The sequence below is a fragment of the Aphis gossypii genome, chromosome 1 (genome assembly GCF_020184175.1).
Source record: "Aphis gossypii isolate Hap1 chromosome 1, ASM2018417v2, whole genome shotgun sequence".
Classification (NCBI taxonomy): domain Eukaryota; kingdom Metazoa; phylum Arthropoda; class Insecta; order Hemiptera; family Aphididae; genus Aphis; species Aphis gossypii.
The window spans coordinates 15,266,185-15,286,334 of NC_065530.1; the positions used below are offsets into that span (position 1 = coordinate 15,266,185).

At 23.6% G+C, this 20,150-nt stretch overlaps 1 protein-coding gene and 1 long non-coding RNA gene across 2 annotated transcripts; one reads left to right on the plus strand and one right to left on the minus strand.

Annotated features, from left to right (window-relative positions):
• The first annotated feature begins 1,265 nt into the window (after positions 1–1,265).
• Positions 1,266–15,996, plus strand: LOC114129097 (uncharacterized). The gene is made up of 19 exons (XM_027993731.2): positions 1,266–1,423; positions 1,552–1,652; positions 1,732–1,895; positions 2,703–2,884; positions 2,970–3,216; positions 3,990–4,118; positions 5,120–5,355; positions 6,287–6,566; positions 8,889–10,272; positions 10,349–10,500; positions 10,558–10,753; positions 11,717–11,921; positions 12,601–12,837; positions 13,349–13,447; positions 13,513–13,652; positions 13,710–13,758; positions 13,944–14,035; positions 15,255–15,391; positions 15,472–15,996. The coding sequence occupies exons 2-19, from the start codon at positions 1,595–1,597 to the stop codon at positions 15,622–15,624; spliced, it is 4,140 nt and encodes a 1,379-aa protein (XP_027849532.1). The 5' UTR covers positions 1,266–1,423; positions 1,552–1,594; the 3' UTR covers positions 15,625–15,996.
• Positions 11,773–17,695, minus strand: LOC114129107 (uncharacterized). Its single transcript, XR_003592807.2, has 3 exons — positions 17,305–17,695; positions 17,108–17,220; positions 11,773–11,905 (listed from the first exon to the last, which is right to left on the minus strand). It is a non-coding gene; the product is annotated as an uncharacterized LOC114129107 (long non-coding RNA).
• Between the last annotated feature and the right edge of the window lie 2,455 nt (positions 17,696–20,150).

Consider the following 20,150-nt stretch of genomic DNA (forward strand, 5'->3'; position numbering starts at 1 on the left):
TATTTATAGACTGAAAATTTTTGAAATTTTTGAAATTTTCGATTTTTTTTAAATTGTATTTTTTTTTTTGAAATGTCGAAAAAATTATGGATGCCCAAAAAAACTTGAAAATTTAATACAAGGTTTCTTACAAGTTTTTGTAATTGTAGTAAAAAAAAAAATCAAAAACGTTAGTCACAATTTTTTTTATAAGCGTTTAAAGTTTAAATACGTATTTTTTTACAAATTTGTCAAGATATTTATCGCAAATATTTGCAAGTAATTTTCTAATAGAAAATTCATAAAAATGTTAGTATTTATATCTAAGGTAAAAAAAATTTAACACAAAGTATATTTAATATTAGTTTATTTACTTATCATATATTATTATAAATGAAATAAAATAAAAAATAGATTTGCGTATTATGTAAAAAAAGACATATAATTCAAAACAAACGTCTGCCATTCTCGTATTCACGTCTTTTTTGTTAATCAACTGTTACACATAAATGGAAAGGTATTGATAAGTTCTGAATTTGTCAAAAATATCAAATTCTATTATTTCCTCGTTATTTAGTCTTATACCTATTAATTCTTATGTGATCGCATGAATACCTAAATACATAGATATATATTATTGTTTATTATATCATATTTTGATACAAGCAGATTATGTGGTTACGATGTATAAATATTTAGTAATAAAAAAAAAATAAATAAATAAAAATTATTCAAGCCTTATAAAAGCTTATAAAAAAGAATAACACAAAGTCTATCCGCAAATCAGTGATCACGCTACTAACACCAAGTTAGTTAGTAACTAACTAAGGTCTACAACTCTAAACTAGCGATCATTTTATAGGGAGGCTCTTGCGGTCTTGCCGTTCTTGGTGTTATCTAGTTATCTACAATTTCAAATTCAGGTTTCAACGATATCGATGTCTATGTGTTAAAAACAAAGTAGGTACCATAATATTCATAACAAAGACGAATAATCGATATATTTTTGATTCGAAATATGAAGTTAATAATAAATTAATTAATAATTATCCAATAGTTTTGACTTTTGAGATTAATTACTCAGTCTAGTATTTTAATTTTTATTATTTGTTTTGTTTGTCTTTCTTAACACTTGCCACTTGGGGTCAAGGATGTTGCCAAATTTGGTAAAAATTGTTGTTGTTGTCAATGTTTAGTTGATATGGAACGAATTTAAACCAATCAGATAAGGCCCTTGGTATTTGTCCTTGCTTGAAACCATGATAAGTGAGATTGTAAGAGTACGTCATAAAATGAATATAACTTTTAGTTGTTAGGTAGTTTGTTTCTTAAAGTTTCTATTTATTATTAGTTTCATGTAAATTGTTATTATTTAATTTATTTATGGTCACAATGAATTACTCAATGATCATCAGGTATCAATTATATACTGTCAATTACTAAAGTAAGTAATATGCATTATGATTGTTTAAATATTTTATTTTATTTAAAAAGAACATTTTATACATATTTCTTTACATTTAAGATTTAAATAAAATGTAATGTAAATAACATTGGTTTTATTTAATTTAGAAATATTGACCACAATCAATGATCTAATTTAAAATTGTAAATAATGGCTTATGTAAACGTTGCTGATTGGAAATCTGACCAAGTAGCTGATTGGCTCAAAGGTAAATTAAAACTTAACATAATTACTTAAATAAATAATCAAAACAAATCTACAAATATTTTAAATATGTTACTTAATAGGTTTAGATAGTGTTATTATACCATATATCAAGTACTTCATTGATACAGATGTAAATGGTCAAAAGTTATTAGATATGCAACCTAATGACTTGGATAAAATTGGCGTGCAAAAAATTGGACACCAAGAGTTAATATTAGAAGCAGTAGATCTTCTAAGAAATTTTGTAAGTAATAGCAGATGTACTAAAATTAACTGCAATATTCAATATAAACTGCTAACCTCATTACTTATTCTGTTTTTAAAATCCCTACCCATTTTTATTGTTACTTAATAAGTTGATACCAGCTATTAATAATTTGAAATCTTTAAATGTATCATTATAGTTAAACTTAGGTTTTAAAAAAAACTTTGATTTTATATATTACCTATGTTAAAAATATAATCAGGTAATGGAATCATATATTATTAATTGATTGATTTTTATTATATTTCAATAATATAATTCTTTACAAGAGTATCTGGTTTTTTATTTAGGGTGGTAAGTACATTAACAAAACAGCCGAACAAATCAAGTTATACCTACAAACTCCAAAGTTTATCCAAAAATGAATAATATAATAGAAATACATAAGGCATCATAAAAACAAATTAGTTTATGATTGATTTGTATTAATATGAATTTTGATAGGTAGTTACCGAATTGAAGTATTTCTGGTTTAATGATATAGTAGTAACTTGAATACATATTATTTATAATTTTTTGTAGAGAAATGTTAGTAAATTTTTCTAGGGTGGAAAATTAGTAATGGATACAATATATAAATTTATATTAAAGCGACAGTAAGATAATAATTCTATAAATACAATATCATTAAAATTTAGAAAAACATACTTGTATGAATAAACATATTTTAAATATTAAATTGTAATACTACCTCCAGATTTTCTAGCCGTCTCTGTACCTTATAAATACACCTTGATTCTATTCAAATTGTATCTTAGGTTTATCTTTTGTTTTAATGTTTTCTAGCATTATGAACTGGATAAAGAAAATGTACAATTACTAGCATTAAGATTGTCTTGCAGCGCTCATAGCTTATACAAAGACATAAAACAAAATTATTTAAATTCTACTCAAGTTCCAACTAAAATTCTTACAGATGTTGCCAATACAGTAGCTGCATTAAAACCATTAGTTAATTGGTTAAACAGGTTTGATTTAATATTAATGTATTCATAATTATTGATCTTATTACTGTTGTGTTGAAAAAAGGTAAAATATTATTTTAATTTTTAGACCTCCATTTTGTGGCCAACCACATTATATAAGTATGAAAAACAATTTACTTAAGCTGGCGCTTGAAATAGTAACTAGTGGTCAACGTGATCGGTTCGCTGAGAATCCAGTTGAAAATATTTTTGAGATTGCTAAACAATTAGCTCAACATGCTGATCATGTTATTCAAGAAAGCCAAGATTCTCTAATTTTACAACCGGCTTCTTTGGATGTTGCTACACTTAAAAAAAGATCTGGAGAATCTCTGGTAATACAAATAAAAACTTTATTATTATTATTTGGGGTTTTAGTCGGCCTTTTTCTCTGTAAATAGTAAATAATAAATTATAACTTAAAATAATAATAGCACCAATGTCAAAATAGAGTTAATTACTGTTTGTTTTATTTTTATTGGGTTATTTGATTAGTAATATTACATATCAACTGGTAAAAGACAAAAAGAGTTAAGTGAAATAATGTATTTTACGAGACAACAGTTAAAGTATATGATCACACTAGCATTAGTATTCTAGATCATTTATTAATGAGATATTTAATTTTTAGTTTATGGTACAAGTGACATGTATTATCAAAAATATTATAAACTAATTACCAAGTATCTTTTTTAAAGTATAAAATGAAATGAAATGAAATATTTAATTATCTTATTTCTCAAGTTTAAATAAGAAACAAAACTAAGAACATGGAAATGTTGTCTCTGCTCCTCAAAAAAGTAGTAAATCTATTGCTTAGCCCCTTTTGCTTTTATCAGTTGATGTTATCTTTTAAAATACCAAATGTATCATAATATGTATAAATTAAAATTTTTTTATGCATTAAAAAAACTTAAGACTGATCAATTTTTGTCAATCCTTCCTTTATGTATTACTAATGTCTAATGTATAACTTTTTAGTCTTATTATCTTATTTATTTATTATTTCATGTTAAACTTTTATATTAATTAATATTTAATAATAGAAACACTCTTAATCATATTTTATTGTTGAGTGCTAAATATCATACAAATAAAATATTTTCAGGGATTTTATATTGTACCTTCATTTCATGGAGTTCATCAAGTTGGAGAAGTGAAATGTAATAGTGTGGCACACCAGTGTGGTAAAATTGAGGCTGGTGATGAAATAGTACAAGTAAATTATCAAACTGTGGTAAGAAATAATTAAACATACAAAACTATTATCAATTTTAGGTTCTTTATTATGTGTAAAACTTTTGTTTATATTAATTTAGAAAACGCCACACCAGCATGTGTTGTTTCCAACTTACATGCGTATAGCATAGTACATTTTCATTCAGTATATATTCTATAGAACTTACCTATTATCAAAATTAAAGATTAGAACATCATTAGTTTTATAATTTTGAATTTTTTTCAATATTTTAATTTATAAGCAACATAGAGAAGGCAAAATATTTCAAATTCAAAATGTTTATTATCTAACTTAAAAATTAATGTCATGAAGCTGAAAATGTTCTAACTTTTTATTACGACACATGCAGGTGTAGTGTCCTATTAAAAATGTATTATTATGATATAAGTAAAAATATAGTATTAAAATCTTAGTAGGAAAATTTTTTATTTTATTTATAATTCAGCAATTATTTTTCAACAATAATAGTAATATTGATTTAAATATTTACTAATTTACGATTATAAGGTTATGTAATTTAAATATTATTAGATATAAAATATAATATACTATATTTAAATTATATTAAAAAAGTACATATTATAATAGGCAGGGTTATCTATCAATCATCAATTTTTAAGTATTAATTAATTACAAATTTAGTAGAAAAATAATATAAATAGTCATTAAAGATCTTTTTTTATTTTAAACATTTTGTCCTATTATGTGATATATAATGCATTTGATTATAAGAGTATAATAATGATACAATATATTACATAATATACTAGTTATAAATGTTTTTAACACTTAATTTATGTTATTTTTGTTATACTACTGCTATTTTATTTTCAAATTTATTCATTTAATTTTATTAACGTAAATATAAATATAATTGTCAACTTCTTCTTATATTACCTACCATTAATGATAAATCATTTAAAATTAAATGTTATTAGCGTTTAACATCAATGTATCAAAATCGTTTATCAATGTATATTACTATTTCTAAATTTCAGGTTGGTTGGCAAGCTAGACAAGTAATGGCTTTGTTAGAAGAAGCTTCAACTGATATTTTTTTGACACTCAAAAAACGACCACGTCACAGTAAAGTATTTGGACAAATTTACATGAAACCATATCGTTTACCCAGTAAAAAACTATTTAATTATCCACAAAGATACTTTGATCAACTTACTCCACCAAGGCCAAGTGATTTATTGACAATTCCTAACTTCAGTTTTCCTGTAAACAAGTAAGTTCACAATATTTATCATTTCTATGAAATTTTAAAATAGTTATCAATTCCAAGTAAATTTTGAATTCTAATTTTAAAAATGCCATTGTGTTCAACATATTTAATTCTATAAAGATATTATAAAAATATTCTTTTTATACTGCATCTATTAAATTGTTACTTGTTACTTGTTAGTCATAATTATGAAATTATTTCAATGATTTATCTCATTTATTTACTATAATAATAAATAATAAGTGATAACTGTAAACATTTTAAATTTATGTGTATTATTAGTGTATTTCTTAATTGGACTCGTTCAATATTACTATGTATTGCTCTTATTCATAATAAAATAATATTTTCCCAGGGTTAGGGGCTAGGGGCCCAGTCCCCCCGGGCATATTATTCATCTAATATTTTTTATATTTTTACAGATCTCGATATTACTATGTTTCAATCACAATTTCATATTGTTGCTTTATACATTAAATAATCAATAATTTATTTATTACATTGATTACTTATATTATTATAGCAAATTTTTAATTTAAAAATAAAGTATTTTATATTGATATTATATTTGTGTTGTAAAAAAGTTGTTGGGCCCCTTCAAATTTTTGCTCTGGACCCGTGCTTGTGTTTTTCTATAATTTTTAATATAAAAGAATGTTGAAGATATACAGTCCATTTTTTTTTTTTTTTTTTTTTTGTAATACCTTTATCGATTTTATTTCACATTTGTTTTAAATTGGTGGTATTTTAATTTAATTTTTGTATTAACTAAATAAAATAATATAAAGTATTTAGGAATTGAGTCAAAAACTGAACATGATTGTTTTTATTTTAAATTAAACACATACAATTTTTTTATTTGTAACTAATTGAAAATTTGTAAATGTATACATTCTAAAATATACATTTTGTTTAATAATTAATACATTTTTAGACAAGAAAAAAAGAAGGTACCAAAGATTCAAGAAAGTCAACTTTTAAGTGATCATTTGTTGAGTCCTCCACCAGTTATAGTTGGGCGTTCAATTTCTCCCGAAATTTTTTCTCATAGTAATAGCAGTAGTGGTGATGAAAGTGAACTTGAAAGTGCCAACTGCTCCTCGCCTACTTCTGTAAGATTATATCTTCCAAAGCCACATATCCCTGTTCAAAGAAGGGCAACAATAAGTGGAGCCAGTCCTATTGGAAAACATGCACCATTCAATTTTGATCAGGTACTTGATGACTTATATAATTATAAATATTAAAAAACTACAAAATATAAAATAGCTACAACAATAATAAACATTACTTAATAAATAATCATATTTGAATATTATAAAATTTCAAACAATTTTAAAACTGACTTTTCCTCAACACAATGTGCGTATTAAATGCACTTTATAGTTTGTTATTTTTTTGAACAGGTAACACTAGACGTGCCTAAATAAACCTATTTGAAAGGTTAGTCAATTTGTCATGCCAGCTCAATTAATTCTAACATTATTCTAATATTTATATAAAAATAAAAATTTTATCTGTTAAGTTTTCAAAATACTTTTTTAAATAGAAACAAAAAAAAAAAAAACATAATATATACTCATTAAGTTATTTACTTCTTATATTAATGTCAAAGTTTTTCTCCAAAGTTCAATGTGAGTTAATTATTCTGGTGAACATCCAAAAAGGCCTAATACATTAATCTAAAGTATTGGATTATTAATGTATATTTAAGAACGAGTAACAAGTGGTATATGAATAAGTAAATATTTACAGGTAACAACAGCCTTCTACATCTTTCTATATTGGTTATTACTTATATGTTTATTTTATAAAAATATTTCTTATTGATCTATCATATTGAAAAATATGTTTTAATTAAATAATTTTTTTTTTTTTTTTTTTGTGCAAGTTGCATCAATATGACTAAGAATCAGTTTATTAAATTATTTATGATATTCAATGTAGTTTAGTTTTTGGCAGAGTATGATAACATTTGTTTAAAAAAATTTTATGTATATTTATGAAACTTTATTATGTAGTATTAGCACAGAATATGTGAAATTTCGCCTTGATTTCACCTTAATTAAAATATTAATTATTACATTATAATTTATTATTTATCAGTAATAAATAATTGTAAACACGATTAAAATTAACATTTTTTTAAAAATATTATGTTTATTATAATTTACAATTATTAATTATTTTGTGTTTGTAAACTAAATATAAAATGATGTAGAAAATCTTAATTTTTGTTTGAAACCCCACTTCTTTGTTATGTTTTACATAAAAAACACTTGCTCTGCCAAAATAAACGAAGTCATAATAACATACTACATTAATGTTCTTAAATATATTATGTAGTATATTTAATCTAAAAATCATTAAGAATTTGTATGGTAAAATAATTAAGTAAATTATATTATTAATTTAATAAATTGAGCTTAGTTAATATATTAAACATTTTGGGTTAACATTTGTTTTTCTATTTTATTATTTAATATTCTATTTTTTAATTTTCTATAATTTATGTATTATTGTTATTAAATTTAAACTATAAACTATTTGACTATTTGTAGGATAATATTCTTCTTAGTGTGAGTTGTGTGTGTGTGAGTTTCAGTAGAACGTTTTTAAGGGTCTTCCATAAAATATTAAATCAATTAAGTATTTACTTTACACATTTAAATTTTATTATAAATTTAAGTAATAGGTGTATGTTAATACCATTTATAGTTATTTTGTAACTAATTTTTGAATTATCTCTTTTACAATTAATAATAGCTCTATTAAATAATTTTGTATACAGGCTTAATATTAAAGACATCACTCAAGTTTTTGTAAAACATGATATATTTATAAATGTTTGTGCAGATACTGTATTTGTAAATTTTAATTATTATTTATCAAAAACTATTTTTATTGAATGTTCAAGTCATACAAAATAATACATATTTTACCTATACAGTATACATTCTAATGTTTTATTATATAATATTAGCTATATAGTATTGGTTATTTATATTTAAGTTGTGTGTAACTAATACCTATGCAATCAACGGTTACAATATTAAAGCCCAGGAAGACCCTTAACAAAATATTTTCAACTTTTAATCAAATGAAAATACTGTACAAATTATTGTTACTTTGTATGTATACGATTGAGTGCTTTTCATAGATCTATTTAGTTTAAAATGAAATAAAAAGCAATACATTTTATTTTATTTATTATTATGATAAATTTTATTGATGTCGAATGGCTGATGAATATTATTTTGAGTTTTTAATTACAATTTTTGATGGTTGTAGTTGATTACAAAATTTATAATTATATAAGCCGTATAATTGTTAAATATTATTAATTAAATTAAATTTTAATGTTTGATTTACATGGAATATATAACTACTGATGAACAAATTATATAAATAGTTCTCAATCGTATTCCACCTTTTTATTTGCATGGATTGAGTTTTTCCCTATTCAAAAAAATTTTTTATTCTAACAAGATAATCCTTATTTTTAAATATTAATATCTTTGAAATTTTATTTTCAGTTTTGGAATGAATTGAAACAAGTTAATGAAGCTCATAATAATAATAAAAATAATAGTGAAAAATCTAATAGTGAGATGCAACTTAGCAAACGTTCCAAACCAACAAAAGTTCATTGGACATCACTACCACCAAATGAAGAGAAAATTGAAAGTCAAAAATTTTCTGATAAGAAACTCGTTGATACATCTAATAAAGACGATGGTTTAAATAGCTGTAATTTAATTTCTGTCAAAGAGCGAATTAATCAATTGAAAATTAATAACAGCCCAGAACATACTATTAACAAAAAACCTAAAATAATGCCAAAACCCTTTGTTTCTAAAGTTGCTAAACCAATTGATAATCCATTATTTACTAAAGTTCGTGGTAAACTAGACAAAAGTTATAGTACTCCTTCGTATGACTTTTCTGCAGAATGTAATCTACCTAATGATTTTGAATATTTTGATTCTGATTTGAGAATGTCAATTGAAGATGTAAAAAATTATGACACCAATGAAGTCGCTAATAACTGTGTTTTTAATGAAGATAAATTCAAAAGACCTGATAAACCTGTTATAGTTTTTCCTAAGCCACCCCCTCCTCGAACTGATGACAATGTTTCTTTAGCAACTATGACAGAAACAGTTGGAAATAGTTCTATAAACAAATCAGTAAAACCAATTTTATACTTTCCAAAACCTCCTCCACCTAGAATTGAAGATTTAGATTTTTCAAAAACCAAAGATACTTATATAATTGATAATAATGGATTTGAACCTGAAAATAGTAAAAATATAGAACAATTTAGCAATAGAGTATCAGAATCTGGCAGTGGATTTTCATTTGATTCAAAACAAGAAGAACACTTAGAAAGTACTACAAACAGTTACTTAGAAAATCAAAATGAAAAGTTCTTAGATTATGATAACATTACAACGCATATATCTCAAGATAGAGTTCCAGAATCAATAGATTGTTCCAAATATTCTATGAACCATTCTAAAAATAATTCTTACTCAAACAATAAACATCAAGATCCATCAGATTTTGAAAAAAATTCATTTTCTGATTTGTCTGACGCTTGCCCACCACTGTCATTAACTGATCTTAGTGGTAGTGATGATAATATATTTCGTGTGGATACCAAAGATAACATATCTTTACCATCTGAACGAACAGCCATCATACACCATCAAGCTGTATTAAATACTCCAGCTACATTTCCTAGACAAAAAACTGAAACAAAAAAATCTCAGCCGCCGGTACCACCTCCTAGACCATCCAAGCCTGCTGAACTGCCTAAAAGAACCAGCTATAGAGCTATGCTTGGTGCTAAAACTATTGGCAAAAAAGAAAATAAAGGACAGAAACAACTATTTCAACGGAATCCATTAATAGCTAGTAATTTTAATTTTTTTATGCATTAACATTATAGAAATAATTCACTATATTATTTATACATTGTTTACTTTTTTAGAACGTCGAAATATAAGTGCTAAAGAATTAGGTATGTGTGAATATCAAGGATGGCTCTATCAAAGATCTAAAAAAATATCTCCTAGAATGCAGTGGATTAAAGGATGGTTCATTATTAAAGGAACTACTTTTTATGGGTTTAATAATAAAGAAGTATGACAAGTGTATTATTATTCTCTTTACATAAATTAACTTTGATTTATTTTTTAGTCATCTAAATCTCGACTTATGATTATATTATCTGGTTTCACGGTATCTGTTGCTGATGAAGTTAAGTCAAGAACTAATGCTTTTAAAGTATACCATATGGGAACCATGTTCTATTTTGCAGCTGAAACACCAGATGATTTATCCATGTGGTTAGATTGGTTTTCAACCGCTACCATAGCTGATGGACATAATTCAAGTAAAACAAATTTAATTTTTTTAATTTTACAGTAATGATATATCATTATGTACCTTTCTGGGTATCAACAAATGTTATCCTATTAATTTGATCTTTATAAAATATTTCTGCGTTAATGGCTGTTTATTTAATTATTTTTTGTACTTAATATGAAAATAAAGCATAATTATTTTTGTATTGTTCTGTTCAATTTTTAAAATTTGAAAGTCAGTTGATGTTGAAGTAGTGAAATTCTGAAAAGGAGTTATTCCTATTGGCTATCAGTCTTTTCCATCAATTATTAAATAATATTTAATAATATCTTCAGTTTTACCTATAATATAATCATAAATAATATTTTTAAACTTTGTTAAGGCATTATTTAATTTGTTTCATATGTCTTTGATGTATGCAATCAATTTTTAAGATATTTTTAAATTTAATTAACAAATTAAAAATAATTATCACTGGATTACTAATAAAAAAAAAAAAAAGACAGTAATAACAATTTTATACTCAATTCAAATTAAGAACTATACTTGGCAGTAAACTTGCATGTAGGGGCATGCTATTAATACTCAACAAGCGTTATGGAGAACACAGGGGGGGGGGGGTGAGAAATTGGTGTTACCTGACTACTGCTTGACAAAAACTCATGACCATACAGTTTTTAATTTGAATGAAGTAAAGAAAATCAAATTGTATTTAAATGTATTCTTCTGTAATTTTATAAAAATAGTAACTATTTAATTAGTGTACTATTTATTTAAAAACAGGCTCAGTTTTTTAATACTATAATAGAGAATTGCTTTAATATCTCAAATAAAATTACCATAAAAATTTAATTTTTAATAAGTGTATAGTTTTTACACTTTTTTTTATTGAGCAAATATACATATGGTTGAAATTGCCATTTAACATTAATCATTATCTTTAAAATAATAAAATTAACAAATTCAACTTTAAATTGTCCATAATTGTTAGATATTGTGGCTGTTAGCGAGACTGATGGTGAAGAAGATGATGACTTAAATGAAAACCATGAATTGGTAGATACAGCTTCATCAAAACCAGGAACATCACATGATTCTTCTTTTACAAGTTCAGCTTTTAAGAATATTTCAACATTTCTGTCAAGTCATATGGGGTCACATTCGAATCATAGTACAAATTCTAATAAAAACAAAACGTAAGTCAATATAAAATTTTATTATTTCTTATAACTTAAATTTTGCTTGTACCTATGTATTGAAATTAAAAATTTATTTTAATATAATGTATAATTTTAATTTTTAATTATTTTTTTTTTATTATTATTATTATCTATTATTTAACATTATATTTCAAATTGTCATATTTAAGCTGTTTAAACTTAATTATTATTAATAAGAAACTTCATTAACCATATTTATTATTATAATATAGTTTATAATATCCTGCTACTATTATTTTAATCAAACATTTTAGTATTTCAACTTATTCCATAATACTTAGTGGCGCCGAAGTCCATGTTGAGATCAGGCCACTGCCCGACCTCTTTTTTGAAAAATGTGGCCAGTAGGCCACTTTATATTAACATCATATAACTTTTATTATGAGCAAATGTATATTTCATACCCCTTCTCCATAATTTGAATATTTTTTTATTTTATTATTTTTTTTATTTAATATTGAGGCCACAAAGTTTTAAAATTGCCCGACCATATTTTAAAAACTTTGACGCCACTGGTAATACTGAAGTATTGGATTAAAAAATACAGAAAAATTTATTGTTGGCTGTAAATTAAAAATTAAAATTCGAAGCTAGTTTAATATAAATATTTAATTCTAAACATAAGTATACTAAAATATTAATTAATTTTTTTTAGGGATAAAAGCTTTCATTCATTAAAAAAACAACAAAAAAAGAATTTGACAAAAGAAGATCAAGCAAAAGGTAGCAGCTTGGACAGAAAACATTGGAAATTTTTAGGAATGGGTATGATTGGACGTGATTCAAATGAACCAGTTCCAACATCTCAATATCGTAGTTATCGAAGAGTACCTCCAACAGTTCCTAAGTGTGCAACAGATGCATCTGTACTCCCTAGTTCATATAACCAAAAGTAAATTTATTACTGAAGTAAAACAATATTTACTTTCTTCAAAAAATAATATATGTGCTATTGTTTTCTTTAGCTAATACAACATATATTTTATTGTTTATTTTAATTATTAGAATTAACACCTGTCAGCTTTTTACAATAATACATGATACGAATACAAGATATTATATAGTTACAGAGTTATTATTTTTTACATTATTTAGCAATAGCCAATAAGTAAAATAATTTAAACTATAATAACTAAATATAATACTATATTTTTTAACTCCATAAACAATAATTTTAATTTTTCAAATATAAGAAGTTTTAAATAATAACAATGATTTATCAAATTTTTAGAATTCTAAGTTCAAAGATAAGTATTTTATTTTGATTTTTCTACAATTAATTATCATTATCTAATTAGTTTTACTTATTGCAAAATTATTTTTATCATCTAAAACAAATAAAACAAACTGGTGTTTAAGTGTTTTAATAGTATAAATACATTAATTAAATTATTTTATTTTAGTTCTGATATTTATCCTACGTCTCAAATTAACCATAATCGTCCAGCAGATATGGTTGATTATCGATTAGCTTCAATAACAAAACCTGATACTAACCAAAGGTACCATAGTTTAATTATTTTAAAAGAAATTATTACTTAATATATCCAAATTTTAAAATCATTAGAAGAGCAGATCCTACAAACAGTTCTGAAATAACACTAGAATCATTTATACAATCCCGGCAAGATGAAAGGCGTATACAACACCTACATATGGGAATGCGTGTACCTCAATACATAGCTCCACCACCACCACTACCACCAGGTTACAATAATAATATTACTATAAGTATTGAACAAATTTTAATTTATTATTTAACAGGAATTAGAGATGATCAAAATCAACAATTTTTGGATCAAGCTAGTTTCAGGTATGTCTTTCATAAATTAAATGTATGTTTAAATAAAGATTATTTTTGTATTTTTTATTTCTTTACTATGCAGTATATATTATTTTAACTTCTTTTTCTTCTTTTTTTCTTGCAATTAATAGAAAAATATAATTTATTAGTATTTACCTATAAATTATAGTATTGCCTTTATACTTGCTTTTTAGAATTGCTGCTGAAAGTGAACCTCGATCAAGGCAACCAATCACTGCATTGACTAATGTTGAACACAATTACAATTTAAGTGTATTACCTCCTTGTAAGTTAATTGTTTATTTATTTATTTTTTTTAATGAAACTAAACTCTCTTATTTTTTTTATAACAACAAAAAATAATAATTATTAATAACTAATTTATTATAATAATAACTTCAAATTCACTTATGCAATTTATGTCACACAAAGTAATTCATGAACTTAGTTAGCTTTGAAACAATTAAAAATATGTTATATAGTTTAATGGAAATTAAATAGAAATTATCATTCTGTAAGATATTAAATAATATAATGAACTATTAAAATTAATTTATTTTAAATAATATGTAATAGTATATTATAGTATAATAGTATTATATAAATAGGTAGGTAGCTGGGTTGATGAATAATGAATGATGATTTTTATATTATCTATATTATTTATTTTTATTATTTTTATTTATTTATTCATGCTTACAGTGATAAATTTTAATAATCAATAAGTTGATATTATATTATATTGGTAAAAAATAATTTAAACCATAATTATTAAACTAATTTATTAAATTTTAAATATTTTTGTTTTTAGACTAAATTAGAGTATGTAGGTATTATTTAATTAAGATAACTGTAATACATTTACAAATACACGTTATATTTTTAATATTTTGATATTAAAGCAGAAATTACAAAGTATGTAATACCTGAGTTATGTTTGTGTATATTATGATTTTTCTCATTTTTTCAACTGTAGATTTTTTTAAAGTTTTGATGCAAGCGTTAATTGTGTCAATGGGACACATACGTTACATTTATATTGTAATATAAAGTTATAAATGTTTGTATTACAACCTGAGTAGATCTACTATATGTGTAACTATAATTGTTTTATTTACTTATTTGATCGACTCTTAAAGTCTCTAATTATTCTCTGTACTGAGGGTAATAACATCCAGTATAAAAAAAAAGTAAATACCAACTAAACTCGATTTTAGTTTATAGTTAAATTAATACTATTAAAAATAATGGAGTACTTTTTTTGTCCACAGATATATGTAGAAACGATATAAAATAAATTAAAAAACATTGTAAAACTAAAATTTTTTTCATTTAACTCATTTTCTAAAATAAAAACATAAACTTCAAGTGCATTTTAATAAATTAATAACCGATATCTAACCTTTATTGTATACATTTTAGTTGTTAAAATAGAAGTTTATAAAATAAGTTATTTATATATAAATTTAGGTGTATTAATGAATATTATTGTTTTATATTTTCAGGGCTAACTGAGAGTTCAACTCAGTCTAGTGATTTTAATGGAAATAGAAATTCTAAAACATTTCCACATCCTCGTGATGGTCCATATATGCCTCAATTGTCTGAATCACACGAACATCAATTATATTCCAATCGATATGTTAGTATTTTATTTAAATTTTATAATTTTTTTTAATTTATATAAAGTAAATAGTAATATTTTCTGTATAAAATGTATAGCCTTTAGATCAAATCAGTGACACTGAATCATTAGAATATCCATCTGTTTTTGAACCAGAGACTTATTCATTAACCGATGTTCATTCAAGAAGACGAGATCGGTCGAATAATAATATCGAAAATGAACCTGGAAACAGTAATAGTTACAGGTGATAAATGTATAGATTTAAAGGTACTGTTTTTTTGTATTTTATTCATTAGATTATATGTATTAATTTGTTTCCTTAAATTTATACCTAGAAAAATTGTTTAATATCAAACATGTATACATATGTATAACAGAATTTATTTAATTTATATAACAAAAATTACTCTTAATATGATATTTTTTCATACATCACACAAAAATCCTAACTAAATATAATTACTTGAAAATGTGTGTTTTTATCAAAGTATTATATTAGTTTAATAATTGTTGTGATCTATTTATTTTTGTGAACTTTTATTTACTGTTGAAATATAATATTTTATAGTAGTGTTTAAATTCTGACTGTTGATTTTCATTAAATATTTTATCATTTATAATATGTTTTAATTCTTTAAATAATATATTTATATATTATTATATATTAATGGTATGCTTAAAAATAAAAATATGATTAATAATATGAATAATCTTATTAACTTTATAATGTTAATCATTTAAATATAATTGAATGTATTTATTTTTAATCATAATCATAGGTGTGTGTAGACTTAAATTTCTGGTCGAGTCCGGAACAACTGGAACAAATTAGTACCCTAATACTGAGACAGTATCCCTAACTTTTTTTATATACCTTTTCTTGTTGTACATTAGAAATTGTGAATATTTATTAGTACACTATGGTATAATACATAGAATCAAGTTTAATGTAAAATAAATGTAGGTAAATCCAATCATTCATAAAAATAAAAATACATTACATAACATTAAAAAAAAAAAAAAATGGTTTAATATTAAAAATTAAATATGCTCATTCTAATACATAATAAATTTACATATTATAATTATAATATTTTTTTATTATATAATAGTTATGATAAAAGTAAGATTATAAATGAATTCTCCTATTTTCCATAGTTTTAAATTCGTTTAGGTACTCAATTTATACTTTTACACACATGGTTTGTAATTTTGTATTAGTTCTCTAGTAACTAGTTCATTACATCCAATTAAAAATAAAACATTCTGGTTGACTGAATGAGAGTTGTATTTGTAAATTTCACTTAGCTATTCCCTACCCTCATCTTAAAATTCTTTATCTAGTCTGTGTCCCAGAATTAAAAAACCCTTTTGAGCTGCCATTGTACAGTTTTTTTTATGTTTTACCACTAAAAAGTAAAATTTGCTGTGCAAATATTTTAACCAGGGTATATTATGTTAAATTTTATATTACATTTTAAACAGAGAACATTGTATTAAATGTGTCAAACATTTCTCTAACTTTATTATTATTTGAACAATACGATTTATTATTATTTTCAAACTGAATATCACAAGACGACTATTGAGTATTAAATTTAATATGAATAAAATGCTTTTACGTATTTACTCCATCTTAAAACTATTATTAATTTAATTTTTTTTTTCCCAAAGATTCATGTAAAGCGTATTGTGTTAGTTTTAAAGTAGTAATAATTATACAATACCTACCTTAGAATACGTTTTTTTTTATTCTGCGGCAATATACTATTCAATTTGATGATAACAACCTTGAAAGTTCATTGTTCAATGATACAGTGACTGAAAGAAAATCCAGTATTTGACTTGAAAAATCGTAATTTTGAAATTAGTCAACGAAAAATAATGCCCTGGTTATTATTGGTAAACAATTAAATGTGGAAAATTACCCCAACTTATAAACCTTATTTTCGTAATTGCAGATCACACTGTTAACCTTTTTTTTTTTTATTAATTTTTCTATATCAAATTGCAATGAAGGGCGGTTTAAATTACATACATTCATTAGCGATTAACAATTAAAATATTCCATTTTATTGAAAATATCCATAATAACATGTTAGCGGTTATACCTATCTACGTAATGACTATGTTTGAAGGAGAAAAAAACGAATTAAGTAACTTGTTTTCTTCAAAAATTTATTTTTCATATCAATTTTCAATAGTACAAACTACAAAGTGACAAAATGTTATCGTACATTTAACCTTAATCATAATTTATATATGTACAGTTGTATCTATAATATAATATAATATAATATAGATTATTATAATTTTTTATAACATACAAGGTGATTTATTCAATCGACAATCGTAAATCAATTCTATCAGTTTCATCAATATTGTAGATAACAATTTAACATAAATCGCTGGAAACATTCGTTCCTTTTTTTTTTTTTTAACTTTTAATTGTTGAGCCGCAAACTATTTTTATACATATTTACAATAAATTACATTTTTCATAATGTACATAGAATATTATAGGCGTTACATAAAGAGGTTTAACCCCTAAAACTCCTGAAGTAATATTATTCACGACTTTATGAGTAAATTGATACTTCTAGCTCCCCTTCTCCTCCAGCATATATGATACAGATTAAACATTAAAGAAATGTGAATATTATTTATTATATATAGTTAAAAATGTTCATACATTTTCGTTTCCATACACAATTAAAATAAAATAATATAAGTAATTTAAAAAAATCGTGGGATAGTTACACCACAAATTTTGGTGCACTAGAAAGAACTGTTTTAAATTCATAATTTTAGCACGCTACTCATAATGAATAAGTTGGAATTTTGTAATGTATGTATTTATTTTAGTTAAAAATATAAGCATTTTTAATATTTTAAAACAAAAATATATATAATTATGCTTTATGTAATTATACAATTATATTTTGTAATAACTATATACCTATTATTAAGTAGTTTAAACATTTTTGAACAAATAGGTAGGAACTAATTGGTCATCTTCATCATCACTTAAGTTTTTTAAATTAAACTAAACCATTCGGGTGTAACATGTGGCATTGTGTTTTTGCTTTTAAATAGGTACTCTATATTTTGTTTGTTTTATTACAATTTATTGCTGTAAAATAACATTTGTGACGATGTGATTTTAATGTTTTCATTGATTTACTGTAATTATTATCTTTATTTTTTTGATTTTTAAAAAGATCCTTTAAAAAAAAAAAAAATGGTCAAAAGACTGATGTAAAAAAAGGTATATCTACCTAATTTTAAATGGAAATTGGAACCATTATATTAGTATACATTTAAATCAATATTTTACGCAAATAATAATATATAAACAATGAATATTTATGTTTATAATTGAATATTATATAATTACTATTGATCGATTATTTAGTATATTTTATGCTATATCGACATTGACTTTGCTCTATAATTATGATCGTAAATAATAACAATAAAAATAGGTATTAAACACTAGTACTAATGTGTCTATTGAAGCCTATAGATTAAAATTTAGGATAGATATATGCAATTGTTTCATAGATCATAATACCTAATAGAGTATAAACATCGTGATGAATAGTGTACATAACTTCAAACTTGTATGATATTTGAGACTAATGGAATAAAACCTGACCTATGTACTGTAAAAAAAAAAATTTTTTTTTGTAGGTAGGTAACGCTTAAATTTGGAAATAAGTATATATATTTTTTATTTATAAGCCATTGCGAAGATTTATTATTAATTATTATTAATCAATAATATTTTAGTACATTCTTTAATTTTTATCTAATGAATAATATAATACAGTGACACAATTTTTTATACCAGCTTCTAATATCCTCAGGTTAATAAACCGGAATAAATTGAATTACAGGGTGAGACTGATACGTTGGGCCATGCCTTTATAGCAAACCAGCTATAGGTATAAATACGTTTATACTTGGTACACAAGTCAAAAGTGTACAATTACAAGTTTATATCTACACGGCATAAACTTGATAAACCCAAGTCAATAAGATAATATCGCGTATCCACCTGTTAATTAAATGAATTAGTAATTACTCAGAATAATTTTTAATTGCCTAAATAATATTTACTTTTACCAAATGAAAATGCATTTTTAACGTTTTTTCATATAAAATTAAAAACCAAGTATAGAATTAGTTATATTATTTTGAAAATAAAAACACGCGTAACAATTTTTATAAACAGAACAATTATTAATTATAGTGAAACGTATGGAAAAAATTATGATTAAACTGAGAAGTGTAAAGTTATGTAACGTAAGCTCTTGACCAAGAGCATCTGCAGACATTTTTTTAAAGGTAAAAAGCAAAATAATTTGCCACTATACAGTATACACACATACAAGATGATCTATTCAAGTGTCCGGACTTATTTTAATTCTTTAATAGCTTAATACTTTGGTATAATAAAGATTTGAATAGTGTTGTGATAGGTCTGGTAGAGATCTAAAGAAGAATTCAAAGTTAAATAGATTTCCTAGTGATTGGAGTTTATTAAGTGAGCCGTGTTGTCCGGGTTCTTACATGAAATGTAACATACGAACGAGTGTTGTATTGAGATACGTGGAAAAATAAACGATCAAGAATAAAAAGGCAAGATATGATTTGTATCCATTAACTAATTATCTTTCTTATATAAATTAATATAAGAAAGATATTTTACGACGGGTTGAGAGAGAATCGAGCTTTAAATTAATTTGTAGGAATATAATTAAAGATTCAT